Raw genomic sequence first — 20,021 nt, 5'->3', positions numbered from 1 at the left:
GATGACTAGGACTGATCTGGTTTACGAGGTACAGTGATCGACACATACCCTACAGAATGCGACAGACAAAATAAGCAGATTAGCATACCTCAAAAGCTTCAAGGCACAAACTTAAGACAGAAGGGTGCTGTAATGCAGGTAAAATGGCTGCAGGAAGGCGTTGTACAATATAAGGGATTGTTAGTACGCATGAGCAAAAATCCTCTGACGCCTTTCTTTTCGCTGATGATAATCTTTGACCGAGTCTATTTATATCCATTTCAACAGGAGTTTGTTGTAAGGGTCTCAGGGCTACAGTAATAGCACTAGCCACAATCAAAAGCTTTTCTTTCTGCAGTGGTACAGGTCTATCACCATCCTCACGTTTCAATGGACACATCTGTTCAATGCACACAGCTACTGCTGGATAGAGAGGAATTTTCCCATTCCCCTCTGCAGTCCATTCTAAAAGTTCACAAACCACTAACTTTACATGTGCTTTATCATCTTCTTTATGAAAACAAATCCACATATTGGAATCAGTAAGCGCTACAAGCATCCGTACTGAGAGGCTTGCAAGCTTTAGCAAATCAGAATGATGCCTGGCAGAGCCTTCAACCAACCCAAGACAGCTTAACCTCAACAATCTGTGCACCTGGCATCTCCATGTGCTTTGTTGATCTTTAGATCCAGTAGACAGGCCACAATAATTTTTAAGAGGGTCTGTATGAAAAAACAAGTGTCAAATGATCAGGGTGGAGAAAATTAATTCCATCTTTTATATAACTAAGGTAAACTTGAAATCAAACCTGCCATATTGATACTTTGCAGCAGTATTGTGAAACAAATCACAAACCGATCACTATCACCTCTAACATTTTCCTTCTGATGGTAACGACGAGTGAAGAACAGGAACGGTCGTAGTATACAATCGGTCAATGTCTGCGCAGTTGCAGTTGATTGGTACACAGGCCACTCTTTGGCAACATATGCATCCCATTCTGAACGAATTGCAATTTCTGCCTCACAAACAGAATGATAACCCCTCCAAACACGCTGTCACCAAAAATGTCATTATTGCATGAGCAGCCAAAATAAGCACAACAGGTCAAGCATTCTATTGTTTCATTAAGAGCTGCTATATTACTAACATACAATTTCAGCAAAAACAAAAACATTGCTTAAATTCGATCCAGGGTTGGTGGTCAAATGAGTAATACTGATTACGAATCCTGATATTGCTTTCATTTCTATGCCTACTATTACATTTAACCCTTCTTCTCAATCTCTTATTCTCTCAAACTTTGGAGTCTCTCTGAAGCTCAACGACTATCGCGATTGGTCTATCTTTATGCGATTTCTATCGAGAATAACCATCAGCTCCATCATGCATAGTATTGAATAAATACTACGACATTCCCACTAACGACGTCAGTGCCCAATAATGGGTGTAGAACTAGGTACTAATATATGCTCCCACACCCACACCCACACCCACACCACACACATACACACACACTATCACGTGAACATCTAACCCTAAGTGCATGTGGAAAAGCTGTAATTCTTACTTCTAGGGCTTAGAACAGCCTAGGAAGTGTTCTATCCTTGTTTCAAAGGGTCACTTTGAAGGACCAGATTGAGCGGTTTCCTTGTGGATTGCCAAAAGAGATTTGACGGTATTGTCTCCAACAGAAGTCTGAATAGACGAAGTCTGACTCTATTCAGAGACTTATTGGACATGCCTAGCAAGGTTTTGGTATGCAAGCCAGCTCATAGACCTATCCTACGCACAAGCCAATGTCCACCTCAACAAAGCAAGAGTCTTCCAGGAAAGAGAGAGAACCAAGGGAGCCGAATGAAAGTTCATCAGAGGATTTCAAAGAAATAAGGGAATCAATTGCCGAGGGTTCGGACGAAGCAAGGGAAACAGCTCATGGTTCATCAGATAATTCCGACGATTCACATTGAGGTGCCAGTGGACAAGAAAGGCTAGCGGGGCTACCAACAGGTCACACAACACAAGAAAAGATCAAAAAGGTAAGCTAGGTCTGAAACCGGCCCGTAGGTCGGTAGACGTAGGCTTTCACCCGATCTTTATTTTAACTTTACGACACAAAGGAACTTCACGAATAAGCCTGTGACTAGAATTCAACACTTCAAGACATTTCACGACTTGGTAGCAAGAGCGCTACCAAGCAGACAACGACACCCAGTTGGCCCCAAAGACTAGCGCCCCTTTCGGTATTTCTTTGTTCTTATTAGACTTAAGAAAAACCTGTAAAATTCTACAAGCTGTCCCACTTTTATCAAGCTGAAATTCCTCTACTCTAACCCGATTTCGGTAGCATAACCAGAGTAGAAGTCTCCACGGACAACGCCACAAGACGGGCATCACGTGCCAATAGAAAAGAACAGACTGAACAGACTTTTAGCACTTTAATAACAACTGAAGTGAGAGAGAGAGGACACGCGACACAGAGTGGCGGAATTCCACCCCAAAGAGTATTGGCCCCAAACCTTGGCACCCCTTTCGGTATTTCTTTATATTGCATCAACACAGTACAAGCCAGTACTCCAGACTTTGCACCTTCTCCAGGAAGCATACCATAGAATGAGCCCTTGGCACATATTTAAAGGCCCTTGGCCTATGAAAAACAGTTTACATGAAAAGCCTTCAAACTCAAAAGCTTCTGGTCCAAAAGCAATGCCAAAAAGCTGTCAGTGTAAATCACGGAATTTCGTCCAACTGCCACGTAAGCATTGTCAGCGCATTTTGCGGAATCTACCACGTCAGCACTGTCAGCGGAAAATCCGAAAACTGCCACGTCATCAGCTGCTACGCATGTGTGCGGGTCCTGCTTTATTTTTAGTCCTTTATATCACTTGGGGCCCCCTCCAAGGGGGTCCCTATAAGTTGGTAGGACTTCTTCTGTTACTTGTTCTTTTTAGGGTTTAGGCCCCTCGGCCGGCATCTGCAAGTTGGCTCCATTCTTCAAGGCTTTGACACGTCAGCAGTTTGTGACATCTCCCCTTCTTGAAAGAGAGTAATCGTCCGAGATGACAGCATATCTGCAAAACAACTCAAGTTAGCTAAAAAAATTCCGAGCATCATTCCGAGGGGCATTCTGAGGGACAATCAATTTGTTCTTTTTGTTAAGGAGTTAGCTTCTCCTCTCGGCTCTTTTGATCAAGGACTTCTCCTTTCGGCTCTTTCGATCAAGAAGTTGGATTCTCCTTTCGCCCATATCAGAACTCTTGATATTCCGGCGTAGTAAAATTAGCCATCACACCCAAACCGCACTGATCTTCCATGGGTGTCTTGATGCACTAAAATTACATATCCAGGCAATCTCATCCAATTAGGAAAATTCAATGGTTGGCACATCAAAATGCAACACAAATGCATACATATGCATGTTACAACATAGAAACATAAAGCCGCCGATGAACACTCTCCCTGCAAATAACCATCCAGGTCCGAGCCATGAGCTGTTCACCAATCATTGAAACCAGTATTAAAACCAGAGTCAAACTATTCAAATCGGCACCAAGACAGGTTCAAAACAGATACCATCCATTCCAAACAAATTCCAAACAGGATCACCAAACAAGCTCTTAAACAAATTTCAAACTTGAAAAGCAATCTCAACACTTGTCGAGCTCGAAAAGTCGATTGACTTTCCATCCTGAAACCTGCACCAAAAATTAGGGTTAGGTTCATTCTATAACGTCGTAGCCGAGCACAGCATGATCCATCAGCTCTTGGACAGACAGTGTTTCTTTGGCGGCAATGGTAATCCCAAGATAACAATTGCACTGAGCCTCCAAGGTTATCAGCTCGAGAAGAGACATCAATTGAGAGATGTCGAGAAGTTTTAAGATATAATCTGCTAGGGTCTCCATGGCAAGCATTTCAGGATACCCCACTCTGCCAGAAGTTGCACTCCGAAGGAAGATATCAAAAACCATGTAACTTTGGGCAAAAATTTTCTTGAAAGCTTGCCAAGTACTTGGAGTGTGCTGCTTGGTAGCTATAGACATCAACATCTGCATGGCACTGCTTTTGAGAAAAACAGTGACTCGAAACAAATCTTGGATCCTTCTCTTGCAAGTGATCTTTATGGCTTATGCCCTGTAAGACATGAGCAGTGAAGAGGGGAGCGCGCCGGATGCGCGATGAAGTAAGGGTGGGAGTGGCTAATAAGCCCGGGGTTGGAGCACGAAGCTCAAATTTCCAATGAACTTTGGAAGTGCGATCTGCTCTTTGGTAGGACCGGTATGCTTTCATAAAAGCACACGCCTGATGCTCTGATACCACTGTCACAAGACGGGCACCACGTGCCACTAGAAAAGAACATACTGAACAGACTTTTAGCACTTCAATAACAACTAAACTGACAGAGAGAGAGAGAGAGGACACGCAACACGGAGTGGCGGAATTCCACCCTAGAGAGTATTGGCCCCAAACCTTGGCGCCCCTTTTGGTATTTCTTCAAGTTGGGTAGGGTTAGGTTTCAAAAATCGTAATCCTCTTTTTAGGCCCCTTGGCCGCAACTTCTTTAGTTCTTTTGGGTTCAGTTCCTCTTGTCCTCTTGGCCGGTCCTTCCAATTGGGCATGCCACATCATCAATTTGTGGCATGATACCTTTTGGGTTAACTAATGCCCCAACCAATTTTATGACCTTGATGAACGAATTTTTTTGCCCTTGGACAAACTTGCGATAGTATACCTCGATGATATTCTCATCTTCAACAAAACTTTGGTAGATCACAAACAACATTTGTAGATTTTCTTTGAAGTTTTGCATACACATGTTTTGGTAACGGCATTGCTGTGGATCTCAAGAAGATTCAAGTCATTGTGGATTGGCCTTTACCTCTCACTATTTCGGCTGTGCGTTCTTTTTTGGGACTTGCCAATGTTTACCATACCAAGTACACAATGTTGCTGCTTCTTTAACGACATTAACAAAATTGAACAAACTTCAATGGTCTTCCGAAGCTGAATAACCATTCAAAGATTTGAAGCATGCATTGACAACAAAACATGCCTTGGCTATAGGAAATCCAACTTAACCATTTGATGTGATGACAGATGCTTCTGATCGAGCATCAGGAGGCATTTCTATGCAGAATGATCGTGTCATTGCTTTTGACAATCATAAATTTTCAGCAATTCAGATGCGATATTGAGTAATTACAAGCCGGTACTCCAGACTCCGCACCTTCTCCGGGAAGCATGCCATAGAATGAGCCCTTAGCACATATTTAAAGGCCCTTGGCCTATGAAAAGCAGTTTACATGAAAACCCTTCAAACTCAAAAGCTTCTGGTCCAAAAGCAATACCAAAAAGCGCCAGCATAAATCACAGAATTCCAAACAACTGCCACGTCAACATTGTCAGCGGAAAATCCGAAAACTGCCACGTCATCGATTGGTAACGTGTGTGCGGGTCCTGCTTTATTTTAATCCTTTATGTCACTTGGGGCCCCATCGGACGGGGTCCCCATAAGCTGGTAGGACTTCTTCTTCTGTTACTTATTCTTCTTAGGGTTTAGGCCCCTCGGCCAGCTCCATTCTTCAAGGCTTTGATACGTCAGCAGTTTGTGACAGGCAAAATCCCAAGTAAACATTGGCTTTCCACACACTTTAGAGCACTTTGCAAAACCTGACGAGAAATTACAGCACACTGAAATCTTTGTTTTTGGCTTCCAATTTGCGCCAAAACACCTCTATAGTGATTCCCTAGCTTCCCTGAAGCTCCTGGGACTTGTAGGCATCGAAACTGGCCAAAACCAAAAACCAGCTAATTCTTTGTTTTGCGCTCCAATTCGCGTGCCGATCACTTTTCTGGGTAGCCCTTGAGCTCTCGCACCTGTGGGTCACTTGCCCCTTGAATTAGACGAGATTCCTCGCGAGAAATCTCTCTAAACTATTTTATACAAGCACCCAAGGCCTTCCCGAGGCTCCCGTGGCGATATCTTGCCGTTTAGGTGCGAAACAGTACACCTACAGGAAAACACAATAGGCTGTAATTTTATGTTTCGCATCACTTTGGGCGGAGCAAACACATCTACGCGTGTCTCACAGGCTCCCGCACGCAATGGGACAGTTTCCTTTCAAATCGGACGAGTTTTCACGCGAGAAAACTCTCCGTTTTCGCATCGATAGAACTGTGCATCCCTAAAGAGGATTACCAACTAGCTAATCCGGGTCTTGTACAGAAGGCACTTGCCTTGGCAAACGCGCATAAAACCCCCATAACTGTACATGGTCAGCTGAGAAGCCCAACTAGAGGGGCATTACTACATGTGCAAAGGGGGGAGAGAGATGCACGAGAGCAAATCGTCGCGCTACATAGAGCAAGGGAGAAGGCAAGCTTTCCATTAAAGCTGTGAGTACCTGTGTTATGTCCCGCTCATAGGAGAGGGGATCTAGCCCAGATGCCGTCGGGATGGGCGTCTAGTATCCAGGCGGACATAGTGTGAACCCAGCCAGTGTGGCCGGCCATTATTATAAAAGGGAGGCCAAGACCCATTTGCAGTTATCGACCCCCACTGGCAGAGTGCCAATGGTTAGCCCGTGACACTAGGAGTGCGCAAGGTCACCTCGAGGGGTATGGGACGCTCGGTCTTACAGGTGCACGCCTACGTCCTTGGACGCTGGCCCCAGCGCGGGGAAGCTGCCGGATGCTGGCTATGGTCGGGTGGTTCCGACGTGTGTCTGTAGGTGGTCCATGTAGCCGGGAAATCCACTCCCTGCGTTCGTTTCATGGTATCAGAGCCGGCTTGGCTGCACGAAGGACGTGTGCACACCTATGGATCGGTTCGAGTCGGGGAACCTCAATTTCGCGTAATCTTTAGTAATTGATTGCTGAAATTACTTGTTTTCTTTCTCGTAAGCATGTTTGCAGGTGAGGATTAGCGCTCTTTTGCTGATTTTTAATTGAAAACAGTAAATTAACAGATGGGAGTGCTGAAAATTGAAAGATTTTTTATAGATTTTACTGATTTTTGATGAAAATCAGAGAATTGCTTGTTAATTTACCAAATTTAGACTAAATTCAGCATACAGCGCATTTCAAATCTCTCTGTAATGTCCTCTGTGCGAAGTACAGAGACAAAGAGAGAGAGAGAGAGAGAGAGAGAGAGAGAGAGAGAGAGAGAGAGAGAGAGAGAGAGTACCTCTCTCTGTTGAGCAGAGTGCTCACTGTAGGAGAAGAGAGGGAGGCCGCTTGCTGCTTCTTCTGACGTGGAGAGAATTCTCCAGCGTGGGAGTTTTTTTTTTTCAGCGCTGGCTCCTACTTGGCATCCTTTTTGAGCATGGGAAAGTGTGCCAAGTGGCACACTTACTTTAAAATTTAAAAACCATTCAACTTTTGACTTTAAAAATCCTATGCTAGTTAATGAAATGTGCAATTAAGTGCACAACTGCACACATAGATGCAACCAATCAAATTGTTAGCTGCTCCCCAGCGCAATGCCGTACCGACACTGCTCTGGCATTACCTGTTCGTACTTGTCCGGCCATTTGGTCCAGCGCAAATCATTTAAGAATACTTTAACTAACTTATCCTAAGGCCGTAAAATAATCAGGCCTTACGGTTATTATTCTAAGGACCCCTTCTCATTCCTGTGCTTGCACTAGCGCGCGTAATTTTCTGAGCCTGAAATCTGAGGCTACTATCTACCCCTTCATTGAAGACCCAATTTCCCAATCGCTAGGGCTTCAGGGTATTTTTTGCTAGGGTCTCCCTGAGGTGCACTGGCCCAAACTTGGGCGCACCTGAGGCCCCAGAACTACTAAATCTATTCTGATGTGCACACAACTAATTAGATAATTCTTTTCTCGTAAATAAATTAATTATTTACAAAGTCTGACTTAGTTACAAAATCAGATCCAGCGTTTTCAAAATTCAGCCCTTGGGTTTTCAGCCCTGCACAGCAACCAACGTTTTGGGACCGCAATGTTTTCAGCAGCCAGTCCTAGCGCTCAGTTCTGCAGCAAATCAGCCCCAGCGTTTTCAGTTTTCAGCCCTTCCCCTCGCCGGAAAGTGGCTTGACACTGCCTACGCAAGTTTCCTGTTGCGGTCCGGTACTTCGGCAGCCCATCGAGCCTCCCCTCGGCCATTCCCTCGCCGGCATCGAGTGCTCCATTGCTGTCCATCATCGGCCTCATCGAGATTTGCGTTTTCAACCCATCATACTTCTCACATCGGGAATGCAATCAACCCGTGGTGGTCATCTGCAATTCCCACATCGAGAAGAATCCAAGGTGCATCAAATCAGCCCCAAAGGTGCCTCTTCCCGAGGAGTTACCGTGGTGATTTGTCGTCGTCAAGTCAGTAGAGTCTGCATTGAGGTATTGCATTGTGTATACATTCCATTTACACAATCTAAAGCAAATACCACATCGGTAACGGTGTGGGGGGGCCTTGAGAGGGTTGGTTGGGACCCCATCGGGTGTCGCTCTTCTTTTCTCTCTCTTTCTCTCTCCCTCTACACATCTCTATTGCATTCTCTCAACCCCTCTCTTCAGGGGAAAGTAAAAGAACAATCACTCAAGCACAAAGCATTCACTAACGCAAGGAAAGAAGGAAAGGATTTTGTGGAAGTGTAAAACTAGATCTTCACCATATTCAATTCCGCTGCACCTGACAAGCCATATCTCATCTCGCAAGAACTCTTGATGCTCTCACCACAGCATCTAGTCATCTCATTCATATGGGAATCTTGACGCACTAGAATCATTCAACATGAGTCATCATTCATTCATTCAAATTCATCATTCTTATCTCAAATCAAAGGATATCCGATTCATTCATGAGTTGTCGTCGCTCTCGATCTCACCATCTCATCGTTGATTTCACCTGCAAAACAGGCAAGGAGATGGCTCACCTCGTTGCAAAAGAGTGGATGTCCAGTTCCATGCTTCCCAATCCATACGGATGCGAGTTCCTCGCTCCTATTTCTGGTTATCTGCCACAAACAACTAGATTGTCAGTACATCAATATCTCTTTCAATGTCCTTTCTAATGTCGGGTTCATCTTTTGGTCAACAGTTCTGTTCCAGCTCTTCCTACGACTAAACCTTCCGCTTTTCTGCACTCGTATGTCCTTTCAGCTTTCCACCCCGTCTAGAGAGGAGACTCAATGGCCTCACGCCATCTCGAGTGAATTTCATCAATCGGGTAATCCTTCAGGTGTTTCGCAAATCTCGGGTCTCTGAAGTACTTCATCTGTAACAGACTTGGACACTCCAAGTCAAAAATCAATCGCGACAGCACCAAATAACCACTTCAAAACAATTCACAGATCACAATAGATTTGCACTGGCCCGGCGGAGTTCCGTGCCTAGAGATATTGGCCCCAAAGACGGGCGCCCCTTTCGGTATTTCTTTTTATATTAATCAGTTCAAAGTACAAGAGAGTGGCTAGGGTTTCACTCTCAGACTCTGCGTCCAGATGCTTTGAGAAGTGAGGCCCTCACCACTAATTTAAAGGTTACAAGGGATGCCCAAAAGCAAAGCCCCAAAAGCTTTTAAAAATAAAAAGCGTCAGTTCTCTCTCTCTCTCTCTCTCTCTCTTAGAGAGTCTCTTTTTTTTTTTTAAAGCAAGTTCTCTCTCTTTCTCATGGCGTAGAGAAAAAGCAAGATTCATGTCGCTCGTCATTTTTATTGTTTTTTTTTTTTACTTTTTTTTTCAACCTCCGCGATTTTCGAAAATTAGGGTTTCTGGCAGAAATTAGGGTTTGCAGGAATTTTAGGGTTTCTACTGTCCGCCACGTCATCACTTTGTGACATACCCCCCTCTTGAGAGCATTGTAATCGACCGCGATTACGCCTGCAAAACCGACAAAAGCCATAAACCGTCTTAGCAGACAATGAATGTTAGTACCTACGTACTAGGAACACGCATCTACCACATGTACAAAATCAACAGTCACATCACACGACATCACAGGACATCACATGACATTCAACATTCATTTGGATCTTAGACCATGATTTATCGGCAATGTAGCTAGCAATCACATCTAGGTCCAATCGGGACCTCATCGATGTCCGATTGACTAACCCCTATTGCAACCATGTCTATTCGAGATCAATCAAACCAAAATGCTGCAGTCATTTCGTTTGTCAATTCCTGCACTCACAAGAAGTCAAGAACAAATCAGTATCATAATCAGGAATTCCATTTCATAAAGTCATCCAACAGACTACAGTCAACTCTCAGTATCCCTGAAGCTCAAAGAGACATCAGTGACTTTAGTATCAAAATCCAGGCATCTGTTGACAAAGGAGCGGAGTAACTCCCCTCTTGTGCATCCCACTGCACCAGATCTTCGGCCAAGCTGAATTTCTGGGTTCCATTTGGAGTAGACTATGCTAAACCAAAACATCGAGGTAAAGTTTCACAATCCGAGGAATATCTGCTAGGTCCTTCTCCTCCATCCACTTCGCATCAAATGCAGAAAGTTCTTGAACTAAACCAAGAACCGCCTTCGGACTTTACCTTTCTTCGTATCGTTATGTGCCAAAATCTGTTCAGGAAAAAGGATCTCCTCGTTTTCTTCCACTTCGGGTTGCTCATCAGGCTCCCCAATATCAGGCACATCACCCTTAACAGGGTTCAAGAGACTCACATGCAATGCATTGTGAATCCTCCAAGTATCTGGCAGTTTCAATCGGAAGGAGACATCATTTATCTTGTCAGTGATCTGGAAAGGTCTGTAGTATCGCATACTAAGCTTTGGAAAAGCCTCTCCTTTCCCTTTTTCTTTCGTAGGCATGCCTTCTCAAAACGTAAGAGCACCCAATCATCCTCCTTCAATTTCGTGTCGCGACGATGGCAATCCGCTGCCTTTTCCAGTCGTTCTTGAGACTCCTGCAAAGTCTCGCGAACCTTGGCAAAAGCCGTATCCAAATCTCGCGAATATTCATCCGCTTCAAATATCTAATCTTTCGTGCTCAGGAAAGATGGAAACTTCGCAGCACTTTCAACAATCTCACATGGCGTCTTCCCCGTCGAAGCGTGTATCATGTTATTGTAGGCAAATTCCACCAAAGGTAAGTTCTTTTCCCATTGAGTCTTCTAATCCGAGATACAAGACTTCAATAAAACTAAAATCACTAAATTGGCAATCTCAAATTGCCCGTCAATCTGCAACTGGAACGATGACGAGAACTGCAACTGTGTGCCAATGTTCTCCCAAATTGCCTTCCAAAACAAACTCATAAATCTGGGATCTCTGTCTGAGACAATCGTCTCAGGCGTGCCATGTAATCGGAAAATCATCGTGATCATTCTGTGTGATCGGGATATCAAAAATGAAATCCATTTCAATACTTTCCCAGGTATGGGTAAAGGGTGTAACAATCCCTGTGCCTTATGCCTGTCAAACTTGACCTTCTGGCATACTGCGCACAACTCTTCCACGTCCTTTTGAGTCACAGCCAATAGAAGTATCTCTCTACCCCTTTCATGGTGGTAGCAATGCCGCAGTGACCCGTAAAAGGTGGACAGTGGCATTCAGTCATAACCTTTTCCCTCAACGGCTGTGTAACGCACAACATAGTCTTTTTCATCAAGTAGCCTTCCCGAAGGGAGTATCCAGCTACTGTCTCCCCATCCCGTATCCGTGTGAAAATATCTACAAAATCTGTATCTGTGGCATACTGATCGACCATATCCTCGAAGCTCCTATGATGTATCGCGGAAATAGCCAGAACCAACGGTTTCCGAGACAAAGCATCTACCACCACATTCTTTTGTCCCTGCATATGGACAATCTGGAAGTGGAACTGTGACAAAATGTTCGCCCACCGCATCTGCTTTTCCGAAAGCTGCTTCTGGGACAAGAAGTAGCGCAAACTCTGATTGTCTGTAAAGACAGTAAAATCCGCTCCGAGCAGATAATGCCGCCACTGAGTAAGAGGAAGATAACCGCCAAAAGCTCTTTCTCATAAATCTGTGCTGTCATCTCTGGCCTAGAGAACAAACGGCTCTCGTAAGCTATGACATGGCCTTCTTGCATCAAGACCGTACCCAGACTACGACACAAGCATCACAATATACTTCAAATGACTTCTGCAAGTCCGGCAAAGTCAAAATAGGTCCTGTAGTCAATTTCTCTTTCAAGGTCTGAAAGGCAGTCACCTCTGTGGATCCCCACGAGAAAGGTACTCCTTTCTGTGTAAAGATGTGCAAAGGGGAAGCAACCTCTGCAAACTTTCGTATAAACCGCCTGTACTACGAACACAGTCCCAAGAAGCTTCTAACTTCATGGACATTCCTCAAATCGGGCCAATCACGGATAGTCTTTATCTTGGCCGGGTCCATTTGCACTTCTGCTACTGCCACAATGTGTCCCAAAAAAAGTGTATCTCTGGTAGGAAAAATTCACTTTTCTTTGCATTAATCACTACCATGTGATCTCGTAATGCCTGAAAGACTTGAAGCAGATGATCTCTGTGTTCTGCCTCATTCTTGGAGAAAACAATGATGTCGTCAAAGAAAGTGCCAACAAATAGCTTGTACTCTCGAAAAATCGTGTCCATCGTCCGGTTAAATGTCGCAGGAGCATTGGTTAAGCCAAAAGGCATGACCAAAAACTCAAATAACCCAAAAGTCGTCCGAAAAGCTGTCTTATAGTCATCTCCTGGCGCTATCCTGATCTGATGATATCCACTCTTCAAGTCAATCCTGCTAAAGCACGAGGATCCCTGTAGCCTGTCGAGTATATCATCGATCCTAGGAATCGGAAATCTGTTCTTGATGGTGATTTCGTTGAGAGTGCTATAATCGATGCACATTATCCAAGATCCGTCTTTCTTCAAAACCAACAACACTGGAGAGCAATACAGTGAAGTACTAGGCTGGACAAGACCCTTTTCCAAGAGGTCTTTCACTGGGTATCTTTTCATTCTGTACTCGGCTCACACGGTAAGGTGGCCGATTCGGTGGCGTGCTTCCAGGTATCAGATCAATGGTTTGATCTTCACGCCCTCTGAAAAGCAATCGGCATGAGTGTGGAGAAAAATCTTGGCGTGCTTTTGATCAGGTCAAAACATATTCAACCTTTATCCATCGTTCAGTTCTCTCCCAAAAGAATGAGTAAGAAACTGAAGTTCATCAAGTACAATCTCTAAGCCCTTCATTTATCAAAGTCGCTTTCTCGGCCCTTCATTTATCAAAGTTCTTGTAGTACCAAGGGATCCTGAGTAGAACGTCACTCGCGTGCCCTGAACACCCCTGTCATTGCAAACGAAGTTTGCCAATGCTCGGTGTAATGGCAACATCCCATCCGGGTGCTAGTCGAACTACCTCCGCCCGTGGCGTCAGTCTGTCCGGCGTAATTCCAAATCGAGCCGCCAATTCCAAGTGAAAAGAAGTTGGCCTTGGCTCCTTCAAAAGAGCTTCTTGATCCTTCACTTTGCCCCAAAAGCGGCAAAGTTTGTACTTTCATTCATTAGATTCGGTGCACGTCCCACACCATGTGGTACCAGTTCTGCTTTTCTATCTGCCTTTTCTGCCACGTTCCTCAGCTGCTCTCAAACTCTCGGGCATGTCGTCGTCTTTATCATTCTGTCCTTTCTGTGCCTTTTTAGGGCAGATATGTTCCTGTTCCCCGCATCTAAAACACTTCCCCTCTCTAATGAAGCGAGCTCGCTCCTCAGGAGTAAGCTTGGGTCGTGCATCCTTTTTCTCTTGGTTGCTCTTTTTCTTTCTACTATCATTCCCAGAAGTCTGTTCGGCTCGTTGTGTCATGTTCTCATCTGTGGGGTAGGTCAGACTGCCAGAGTGAATGGCAAAGCCCCGCTTCGCATGACTCATCAACTCCTGAATAGAAGCTGACTTCTGTTCCAAGCAGTGATCTCGGATCTCTGTAGGTAGACCCAAGGTAAACCGCTCAATCTGTTCTCTGAACGAGATCTTCTTGAATGAAGTGGCGGGTAGAAAAGAGCTCCAGAATCTTTCACAATAAGCATTGATTGTATCTTCTTGGTCATCCGAAGATGGTTCCAAGCAGCTCGTACATCTCGTTCATATTCTTGCGTCAACCAAGAAGAAATAAAAAGCTTCTTAAATTTCAGCCATTTAACTAGCACACTCTTGTTAAAAGAAGCGTGGACCACCAAGTACGACCATTCCGCTTAAGGTAAGAGGTAGCTCTCCAAATCTTGGAGTGCTCTGAATAGCGTCCTCCCGCGAAAGCGATGTCAAACTGCTGTATAAAAGACAGCCTTCGAAGCATCTGAGTATCCTGAAAAGTATCAAACTTGATCGAGTGGCCACCTTCCTTAAACTCTCGGACTTTCTTGCTTTTATCTTCGAGAAAGTCATACTGGTTGGCTTTGTAAAAATTCTTCTTGTTCGCATAAAACGTTCCGTCATCGGAATCTGAGTTGTCTGTAGACGAGTCCTCAGTAGAACTATCAGTCTCTGGGCGAGATGTAGCCTTCTTTGCCTTTTTCTTGCCCTTTCCGAAGCTTTGTTTCTTGCTTCGCTTTTTACCTTTTCTGTCTTCTTCGCTCGAATCCGAGGAGCTAGAAGAACTATCAGAAGAAGAAGAAGAAGAAGAACTGGGTACTCCTTCAAATCAAACACGCTTCTTCTATTTCTTTGCCTTGTCAAAAGTCCACTGACGACCCAAATAACCTGGAAAGTCAGTGCTTTTCTTCTGCTTTTTGCCGTGCTTTTTGGCTTTCTTTTGCGCGTCAAAAAGCTGAGCAATCCATGCATCAACCACGTTCTCCAGTTCCTTCTCCGTATATTTTCTTGGAGGCAGAAGGGTTCTTGAGAGCGGGTTTCGGGAGTGGTGTTGTGGTTCTCTGCCACTCCATCTGTACCTCTTCCAAAGAGGTCTGGTTCATATATTTTGCTATCTTCGGGTCCTTGGCAAAATTGAGCATCATCTTTGTTGCATCGCCGATCAACTGACGACGCTCCATCTCTCGCCGCTCCGCCTAAGTAGGCCAAGGCGGGCCATACTCTCTGCCGGAATCTTCATTGTGATCCCTGCCCGCATCTCCAGATGCAGAGCTCATTGCCTGAAGCCATAGGTGCCGCGGAAAAAAAATTCGGGGATCGGATTTCCCGTAGAAGAGAAATCAGCCGTGCTCTGATACCACTGTAACAAACTTAGACACTCCAAGTCAAAAATCAATCGCAACAGCACCAAATAACCACTTCAAAACAATTCACAGATCACAATAGATTTGCACTGGCCCGGCGGAGTTCCGTGCCTAGAGATATTGGCCCCAAAGACTGGCGCCCCTTTCGGTATTTCTTTTTATATTAATCAGTTCAAAGTACAAGAGAGTGGCTAGGGTTTCACTCTCAGCCTCTACGTCCAGATGCTCTGAAAAGTGAGGCCCTCACCACTAATTTAAAGGTTACATGGGATGCCCAAAAGCAGAGCCCCAAAAGCTTTTAAAAATAAAAAGCATCAGTTCTCTCTCTCTCTCTTAGAGAGTCTCTTTTTTTTTTTTTTTAAGCAAGTTCTCTCTCTTTCTCATGGCGTAGAGAAAAAGCAAGATTCACGTCGCTCGTCATTTTTTATTTTATTTTTTTCAGCCTCCGCGATTTCTGGAAATTAGGGTTTCTGGTAGAAATTAGGGTTTGCAAGAATTTTAGGGTTTCTAGCAAAAATTAGGGTTTTTGTTGTCCGCCACGTCATCACTTTGTGACATCATCAATCTTTTCATACCCATGTCAACCTGCAGTGGACACTGGTATTCTGCTCTGGCAAACTTCTCCATCAAAAATTTGCCCAAATCTCTATTCTTTTCTTCAGTTCCCACGCCTGATTTCAACTGGGAGGTGCTATCTCTGTCAAATTCTCCACGAGAACCCATGTGTAATCTGGGATTCTTAATGGCTTTATGCCCTGTAAGACACAGTGATGAAGACGAGAGCGCGTCCAATGCGCGATGTATGAAGGGTGGGAGTGGCTAATAAGTCCGGGGTCGGGACCCGAAGATTCTTCAATAACAGTTTTTAGAAGTGCCCAAGTACCTTGTCCACTCTTTGATAGGACCTGTATGCTTTCAAAAAAGCACACGCCTGATGCTCTGATACCACTGTAATAGACTTGGACACTCCAAGTCAAGATTTTCACTCGATCCGGAATTGTCGGGTGGATTCGTATGATTCTTGCGAGATTCGTCACTTGAATCCGTGTGTAATCTAGGGTTCTTTATGGCTTATGCCCTGTAAGACAGCGCGATAAAGACGGGAGCGCGCTAGATGCGCGATGAAGTAAGGGTGAGAGTGGCTAATAAGTCCGGGGTCAGGACACGAAGATTCTTTAATAGAATTTTTGGTAAACTTTGGAGGACTGGTATGCTTTGAGAAAAGCACACGCCTGAAGCTCTGATACCACAGTTACAGACTTAGACACCCCAAGTCGAAAATCGAGCATGACACACAAGAGAATCACTTAAAATACTTCACAATTTTACCACACTTTCAAATTAGAGAGTCGACACAGCCCGGCGTAGTTCCATGCCAAGAGGTATTGGTCCCAAAATCTGGCGCCCCTTTCGGTATTTATCTTTATATTAATGCTTAAGCAAAGTACAACTCCCGCGAGTCCCCTCTGCTCAGATGCTCGTCAACACACACTGAGTGAAAGAGGGGCCTTGGGTTCTTATTTAAAGGCCCTTGGCCAATCAAACTCAAAAGCAGTATATGAAAAGCTTCAACTCAAAAGCACTGGGCCAAAAGCAGCCAATGGAAATAACGGAAATCCGTACAGCCTGCCACGTGGCATGCCAGTGCAAAACACGAACGTCCGTACTGCTGCCAAGTCAGCAAAACGCAATTTCTGATCGTCCGTACAGTTCTACCACGTCATCAGCTGGTCCTAGCCCGACAACATGAGGCTCGTACGTAGCTTCCACGCTTTGGGGACCACAAACCAAGCAATCAATGCACCGTAGTTTTTCTCTCTTGAGTCTTGTAAATACGTATTGAGTCTAATATGCATTGTACTAGATGAACAGGTAGATACCATATAGAGCTGAAGATGGTGAAAGATTGGAGCATGGAGGAGGTAGATGCGCAACTCCTTAGCGAGCAGGAGGAGATCCTTCATCTATTGCACAAAGACCTTGAGAGTGTGGACCGACAGTCATCCGATCCCCAGCACGAGCTCTTTATAGTATTGTCCTTTGTCCTACAGTGGATCTAGAGAGTACTACGACACGAGGAGAGAGCATTTGCAGAGGGAGCTCCCTGTTCGCACTAGCTAGAGGCGTGCAAATGAGGTTGTTTCTCATTCATACTCAGAGTTTACAGCCAATTGACGCAGGTGCAGAGGAGCCAGGTCCATTGGTTGCAGTGCCCCACTATGATGATGAGGACAATGTCCTGGTAGATGTGGACATACCCTCCTCAGATCACTCTTCATCTTCTTTTGATGATGAAACCTGACTTCTGATTTTCAAACAAACCTGACTTCTGATTTTCAAACTTCAGTCTTTTGTGTCATTGTGTCATTTTCGGTAGCCTCTCTCATCTGACTTCTGATTTTTCAAACTTAAGTCTTTTGTGTCACGATGTCATTTTCAATAGCCTCATCAGTGATTGCCTTGTTTGGTAGACTGTAGTGGATTATGAAGTGATTTTGATTTCATATTATTTTGAATCGTGTATGGCATTTTCCATGGATTTATCTATGTAGAATTCTATGTTTTCAAAGTTTCAAAAATCAAACTATCAATGTTATGTTTCTTGAAGTCAAGTTCTTGATTTATTGTCAGTCTTGTTATCATGATTGTAGTGCTAACTTCTAAGTCCATAACTTCATATCGAGTCTGATATGATATGAATATTATGGCTATCCGATAAAGATGACTATTATCTCTCAAAAAGTGAAAATTTTGTATAATTTATGTTTTAAAAACAAAAATATGTACTCTTACGTACGTTAAAATTTTATCAATACAAAGGGACGTACCTTACGAATTGAAATCGAACCATACATGTGAGAGAGAGAGGTCATTAGTCAAATGTTTCCTATCAAGAGATGATTAATTAATACCTCCAATTGGAGCGACAATTTAAGGGGCGCTGATGTGTTGCTATGATATGTACATAGAGTGTTTACCATGATATGTGAATGTCAATGTGGAAAGGTACGTCTCTGTCTCTCTCTCTCTCTCTCTCTCTCTCTCTCTCTCTCTCTCTCAAACAATCTTCTTCCTCTTCTTCTCTCTCTCGTTTGCGTGTGTGTGTGTGTGTGTGTGTGTGTGTGTGTGTGTGTGTGTGTGAGTGACTAAAAAGAGCTAGTGTGGTAGATTGGTTACCCCAGTTCCCTCTAGAGTATCGGGTCTTGAGTTCAAGACTTCTCAGATAGATTTTTGAGGTCTCTAGATAGATATTTGAGTTCTCTTTGGATAGTTTCTACAACGTTCTTCTCTTCCAACCCACTGAACTGACCTGTATGAGTTGAGCAGCTGAAGCAGCTCTTCGTGCTTCATTTCTGATGTTTCTCTGGATTGTTGCTTTTTGGAGAAGAGCATCCCTCGTGATCTCCTTAGCGCTGGCACCTCGTAGGGATACCTGCGCACCCCATCAGAATTATTAAACTCCGAAGCTACGCAAATCTGGTAGGTCAACGTATATCTACCTTGTTGTTGCTGCTCATCCGGAAGCTGTGTGTGTGTGTGTGTGTGTGTGTGTGTGTGTGTGTGAGTGTGAGTGAGAGAGAGAGAGAGAGATTTGCAGACTGTAATTTGGAGCGATGGATATCTACGTAAGCACTTGACGGCGCGGCTTCAGTTGGTCTGGTCTAAAAATAGGCAGCAAGGGTGTTTTGAAGCGCTATTGGTCATCTTGAGTAGTCTTGAGTATAATGTAAGTCATGAATCTTTAGTAGTACTAGTGTAGCCTCTCCTCTCTCTCTCTCTCTCTCTCTCCCCGTCACTATCTTGCCCGGGCCTGCAAGCGACACTGCCGGATGGATCTCCATTTGACGCATGTCGGGGGGGGGGGGGAGAGCCGGAATCTCCTCCCCCTTTATCTATTAGTATAGATGGACAAGACTAATATCTGCATGTCCAGGATAGACAGTTGTAAATTTTTACGGATTTTTTTGATCTGTAAAAACAACCTTTTTTATGTCTACTAGTACGGCCGGCCGCCTTCAACGGCCTCTCTCTCTTCCTCCCCCCCCTCACTCATATAAACGCATTTGACGCATGTCGGGGGGGGGGGAGAGCCGGAATCTCCTCCCCCTTTATCTATTAGTATAGATGAACAAGACTAATATCTGCATGTCCAGGATAGACAGTTGTAAATTTTTACGGATTTTTTTGATCTGTAAAAACAACCTTTTTTATGTCTACTAGTACGGCCGGCCGCCTTCAACGGCCTCTCTCTCTTCCTCCCCCCCCTCACTCATATAAACCGGAACTCACCGGATGCAGCAAACTTTGACACGTAGCACTCGAAAACCAGTCTCCTTAATATATAGTATAGATTCTTCGTAATTTTAATCGTTTCTTTGTGATCTATAACTATTCTTAGAGTTTAAGTGAAAAGCAACGTCGACGTCTATTTTGTGGTGCATGCATGAAGAGAAAAAGAGAATCCCAACATCGCGTCTTCGCGCGCACAGCACTTTTTCAGTAGAATCAGCTTCTGACTCTTCACGATGAAAACGAGGGCTCCGAGAGCATCTTAACCAGGTGACCTAGTGTTTACCCCTCTTTGGAAGCCATCAGAATCTCCATCAAAACAAAGCCACAAAAGATACACTTTTGTCTTTTTTTATGCTAATTTTCTCTCTTAATCATGGTATACATTCTCTTGATTGTGTAGGTCTTGCTCTCTTATCTTTCATATATTTATCTTATTCTAAGTCATGTTGATGAATAAAGAGATGGAAAGCAAATATTCAATCATATTGATTGAGAGAGATGGTTGATACCCAGTATGGTATTTTTTAATTTGATTCTTGTTTATCTTGCTCTCTTTGTGTTGTGATATTATTCAATCAATCATTTTGCTGACTTTTTTAAAATCTAATCA

General features: G+C 44.1%; 1 protein-coding gene across 3 annotated transcripts in view; it reads right to left on the bottom strand.

Moving 5' to 3' along the window:
* The window catches only part of UPL7 (ubiquitin-protein ligase 7), a 106,341-nt gene extending 87,520 nt beyond the window's left edge, over positions 1–18,821 (bottom strand). For 2 of the 3 annotated variants that reach the window (XR_015185985.1, XR_015185986.1), the window contains exons 1-4: positions 18,619–18,821; positions 18,429–18,551; positions 789–1,035; positions 89–702 (exon numbers count right to left, since the gene is read on the bottom strand). Coding sequence is in view for 1 of the 3 variants with exons in the window: in XM_086496945.1 (XP_086353071.1) it covers positions 89–702; positions 789–1,035; positions 18,429–18,551; positions 18,619–18,636 (1,002 nt within the window). In the remaining 2 variants the exon portion in view is untranslated. The remainder of the gene's footprint in view (positions 1–88; positions 703–788; positions 1,036–18,428; positions 18,552–18,618) is intronic. The other variant, XM_086496945.1, reaches the window with a different exon arrangement.
* Positions 18,822–20,021: the final 1,200 nt, after the last annotated feature.

The sequence above is a fragment of the Adiantum capillus-veneris genome, chromosome 23 (genome assembly GCF_014529385.1).
Source record: "Adiantum capillus-veneris isolate H3 chromosome 23, ASM1452938v2, whole genome shotgun sequence".
In the NCBI taxonomy this organism is placed as follows: domain Eukaryota; kingdom Viridiplantae; phylum Streptophyta; class Polypodiopsida; order Polypodiales; family Pteridaceae; genus Adiantum; species Adiantum capillus-veneris.
This window is presented reverse-complemented; position numbering and strand designations above follow the sequence as displayed.